Consider the following 4959-nt stretch of genomic DNA (forward strand, 5'->3'; position numbering starts at 1 on the left):
TGGTAAAAGATGAACTGCGCAAACTGGCAATCAAGAGAAAAACAGGAGGACTCACCACGTCGGTGTTAGCCGCTGCCGATGTGATCGTCGACGTAGGCGTCCACCACCCTGGAGTGGCGGATGTCGCGTTGGCAATAATACCAACACCCGTCGCAACCGAGATGGATCCGCTCCCTACCAATCCTGCCGGACCTGACAGATCGCCCACATCCATTCGACACGTTTTAATCCCTCGGTGTCAGCCGTCCTGGCCTGTGACCCGACCTGCCCTCTTTCCGTTTAACGTAACGAGCCATCATTTTGCGCACTTCTCGCGGTTTCGCCGTTGCTGAAACGTTCACGCGACGTGTGACATCCGGCCTGATAGAAAGGAGAAAAAAGACAAACAAATAATTCTTTGCAGAATAATCTCGCGATAACGTCCAGTATCGCTTGTTAACGACATGATATTAATAACTACTCCGGCCACACAGACACACACACACACACACAAGTTTCGATCAAGTTTCGAATACTTTTTCTATTGCCTTCACATACCATGCATGTTCAGGATCATAATATCTTATTCAGATTCGGCGATTTATTCGCTGTATAATACACTGTACGAGATAAAATAATTTGCGTCCGGCAAGAATGTCGCCTCCCAGCAACAGAATACTCGAGTGTACGTTAACGAATATCTCCCACTATCAAAGCGGTATTTTTATGGCGGACAAGCGCACGGGGCGGCGTATATCAGCGCGATGTGTAATAATTATTCCAGAATACGAGCGGCGGGTCGCAGAAACGAGAGAGGGCAGTCCGTCGAAATCACGATCGGCGAAGGTCCTTCCCGAGACCCCCGAGTTCGTATCGCCCGAGATAACATGTCGTGTTTACAACGGTGTAACGCCATTACCAATGTTAACGTAGACCGCCCTGCGAGGGACGCATAAATACAAGAGCTAATTACAGAGCCTGCCACGTATTAATTTTCGAACCTGCGCACCACGTGGAAACTTTAAGCGGCGTGTATGAATCGTGCTTCTAATTAACAATGTTTAATTTCGATCCGCCGATAAGAAACTCGTATCGTACAATTCGGGATGGAACGGTAAATGCATCGAGGCGAGTAATATATTCGTCTATTACGCACATAATAATTCGGAAAGTAAATGCGCTCGGGTTTTTGAGGAACGAGCGCAGCGCGCTCGAGGGAATAACAATCGGTAGCCTGGAGAATTAATCCAGTTCCAAGATGTGATTTGAAAGTAAATGTTAATTGAGGATACACCGAGATTTCCCTGGTCGATCACAAAGCCACGATTAAGAACGCGGTAATTGGCGTCGTTGCGTTGAGTTAATCTATACGATCACTGAGTAATATTGGCATATACTTGCAACACACGATCGCGTTACATATGCGGGAATCTATAGCAGTAAAGATTATACATTAGATTTTCTAGTATTCATGGATTATAATTGAAGCACGTTAATAAATTGCGTTAAGCGCTACGAATTTATGGTGCTACGACTTTAAAGTTTGAATTGTAACGTTATAGGTTGCACAATTGCGATGATATATACCAAAAATAATTGGTATATTTAATCCAGAACACTAACGCACAATTAAAACTTTATTTAGTAAATAATATTAAATCTTATAGGACTTTATTTAATAAAACCCTTTAATGATCGATTTATAATAATTCGAAATCATTTAAAGTATAAATCTTAGTATGACAATACAGATTCTTTTTTATTTTTACTTTTAATTTATAGTAAAAATTATAGCTTTTAGATAATCCATAGCTATACACAGAAAGGTTTTGTTGAAGTATAAAAATTAGGAACACAGATCTGAAAATAATATTGAGCCATCGAAATGATAATGGGATGTTCAAACTGGTTGCTAAAATGTCCAAATTTTCTCAGTATGCTTATCGCGGTTGAAATTCCTACTTAATTATTTTGGCACCCCATAAAATTGTATATATATTTATATTTTTTTTTCTCAGATTTGTACCTATCTAAATGTTTAGATGTACGTATCTTGACAATTCAGCAAAATCGTTCATTGCGTGTACATATAGTTATTGGTTCTGAGATATTTGGAAATAGATCCACAAGAATAGCTTGTTCTCAAGATATATATAATATTCAGTAAACGAGGCATTGCTGTTTACATGTCTTATCAGAAAGAGAGAGAGAGAGAGAGAGAGAGAGAGAGAGAGAGAGAGAGAGAGAGAAAGTACCATTACACTCACATGATCTCTGAAAATAATTACCGTAAAAATGTATACTTCAATTATGCCCAATTTCTTCTCCTCCAGATAAGTTGCGAATAACCTTATCCAGGAGATATTTCCATTATAATCTGGGAGATATCTCTTGGATAAAGTATCTGAATATCTAGAGGTGAGAAGAAATTGGGCATTAAAGACACAACGGACTATATCTGACAATGAGTATCGCGCGTCTCCAGGAAGATCCTCTCAGATCTCTCATTATATTTCAATTAAAGAAATCATTGCAATACGACTAAACGACCACTTTCGTGAGCGATCTAGCGAGCGCGTTGCTCCCGCAGCGTATATATTATTAAAATTGCCACGATCGGTGTCGCCTCCACGACAAAGAGCCACGGCGCTGCGGCCATCGATAAATTTTATTGCGCGCCTCTCATCTTTTCACGCTGACTAATGACAAATTAATTAACAACCGTATATGCTCCCGCGGAAGACCGGTTCCGTTGATCACGTCGTCAACTCCGGCTCTGATAAATCCTTGTTTTCACGGATTAACGTTGCGCCGCGCGGCGAGCCGGCGGTAGCGCAATTGTAACGCGACGATAAACACGATCGTTCGCGAGAATTACGGCGACGATGACAGTGGCGATGACGGTGGCGATCGGCCATTGGTGCCATCAGGGTTTTTCCTATTTGCGCCTTTTTTGAGCCGCCTCCACGAGCGTGTATTTCATTAGCCGGCGCCGAAGGACGCCGTTCTCGCGTTTCGCGCTTGGGAAACTATTACCGGCGCGCCGTCATCGCCGATATGTTTCAGCTGTCATCGGTCTCCACGAGTCCACGTCTCCGGTATTAACGCGTATCGCGACACCATCCTTGCGGTCCTTGAAGAATCGGGGGAAGGAGAGAATCGTTTCTCTTCGTGCGCGAAATGATCGTGAGCGTAGCGTCTACCGCTCGTTCGCTAATAAATGGGTTACGTGAACGATCGATGCGGATAGATTTTATTAATTGCGAGCTACGCGGACCGATTGTGAGTTTAATCTGTGAAATAATCAGGGTTTATTAAAGCGTAATTAACGATGCGTCAGCGAGAGATGATGATGGTGCGCGCGCGGAAATGTTAAATCGTCGCGATCTCTCCTCGCCGCAACAGCGCGATCGATCGACGGAGGTTTGACATTTGACGTACGGAACAATGTTCTGCTTCGCGTCGCGTTAAAGGTGCGTACCGTCGCGGGTTAAAGTACGCCCGATTGAAACCGAGGTTGGCATTTATAGCTGATTTTTGTATTTAAGACCGTTTTAAGAATGTTATGAACCAATCGGAGAACCGTATTGGCGTCTCAAGACTTAAGACGGCATTGAAATAAAGAATGGACGATAAATATCGTTTTGGGAGTCGAATTAAATTTTTTATCGGCATCCAATATGATTTACAAGAGCGTTCGAATATTTCCCGCACTCCCTAATATCTCGCTTTGGTTTTTCCCTGCGGCATCCAATATATCATTCTGTGAAAGTGTTCGTGCGGCGAACCTATTGGAACATCTATGAAAGCACGTAAATTTATTTCGCGAATAACAAAAATTTCTGGCAATTCCCTAAGATATTATCACCGATTCGTCGTTTCTCCGATTGATACCTCTCGCTTTATGAAAAGCCACCGTCACTCCTATCTCACTATTAATAATTCGATTGTCCGGCAATATTTTTTCTCCACCTGACAGAGACGCACGGTAATCGCAATCGGCTTGCCTTTCGTCTTCGCAATAATAATGATTGAAAGTTGAAACACATTCGCGCGTTAAAGGCATCATATATACGCGCCGTTTCTCATCTCGTTTCTTTTCTCTTTTTTTTTTTTTTTTACTGTTTCTCCTTTTCGCCGAGCGAACATCTCGATCGCCGGCCAAGCTGTGGCAGCCAATGAGTGACGAGCGAACTGTTGCTTTAATGAACCGGTTGTGAGCGGTACGTCGCACAGATATCACAATACTAGATGTAGACAGTTGAAATTGTTCTCAGTTGCACTCCTTCTCTTTTCTCTAAGTCGTGACAAATTAATCATAACTGCTGTAAGGCCTGAATCCAATTTCCATGTAGCAGTATTGATTATTGGCTTGTCGAACTTGCGATGACGCATATTATTAAATAATCGCGAGCACTGAAATCGATCCATAGATTGCCATACGCGAACTTATGGCTAAGTGCAACATGCATTATAATATCATAGATACGTATATGTATAAATCTTTAAATCTTTGAGTAGGAATCTTCTTCGCACAGATTATTACTTTAAAAGCTTCGGCATTTGGTTATTGAAAACAACATATTTTTGTTGAATATAGTCCTCTTTACTCATTTGTGTTGAACTTACTTTTTATTTAGTTTTTTTAATTTCTTAAGATTTGACCATTACTGACACAGATAGAATTCTATTTCAACGTAAGGGATTAATTAAGCCTTCAAGTGTATAATAGGCGTAAATGGAATAATAGAAAATTGCATTCGTACCAAAGAGATTGTTACGATATTTATCGAGATGATAAAATAAATAATCGCCCTGTCGCCACATCTGACATTGTGTCAAAATTTCCCACAAGAGTGTAACATCACAATTGTTAATTGTTCCTCAGTAAATATGAGAAAAATAGGAAACATAGTGTTCTTGGTGTATTATATAGAAAATCATATTCTACATTCGAAGAAAAGTATAATATACACGGTA

The 4959-nt window shown here is 41.2% G+C and overlaps 1 protein-coding gene across 2 annotated transcripts in view; it reads right to left on the reverse strand.

Moving 5' to 3' along the window:
* Positions 1 to 4959, reverse strand: part of LOC108755477 (hormone receptor 4-like) — a 16011-nt gene that overhangs the window by 8997 nt on the left and 2055 nt on the right. The window contains exon 2 of one of the 2 annotated variants that reach the window (XM_018498503.1): positions 56 to 360. The exons of the other annotated variant lie outside the window; for it this stretch is intronic. Coding sequence (XP_018354005.1) covers positions 56 to 214 — 159 coding nt within the window. The 5' untranslated portion in view covers positions 215 to 360. The remainder of the gene's footprint in view (positions 1 to 55; positions 361 to 4959) is intronic. 2 annotated transcript variants of the gene reach the window in all.

Source organism: Trachymyrmex septentrionalis, unplaced genomic scaffold (assembly GCF_001594115.1).
Source record: "Trachymyrmex septentrionalis isolate Tsep2-gDNA-1 unplaced genomic scaffold, Tsep1.0 scaffold87, whole genome shotgun sequence".
NCBI classification, from domain to species: domain Eukaryota; kingdom Metazoa; phylum Arthropoda; class Insecta; order Hymenoptera; family Formicidae; genus Trachymyrmex; species Trachymyrmex septentrionalis.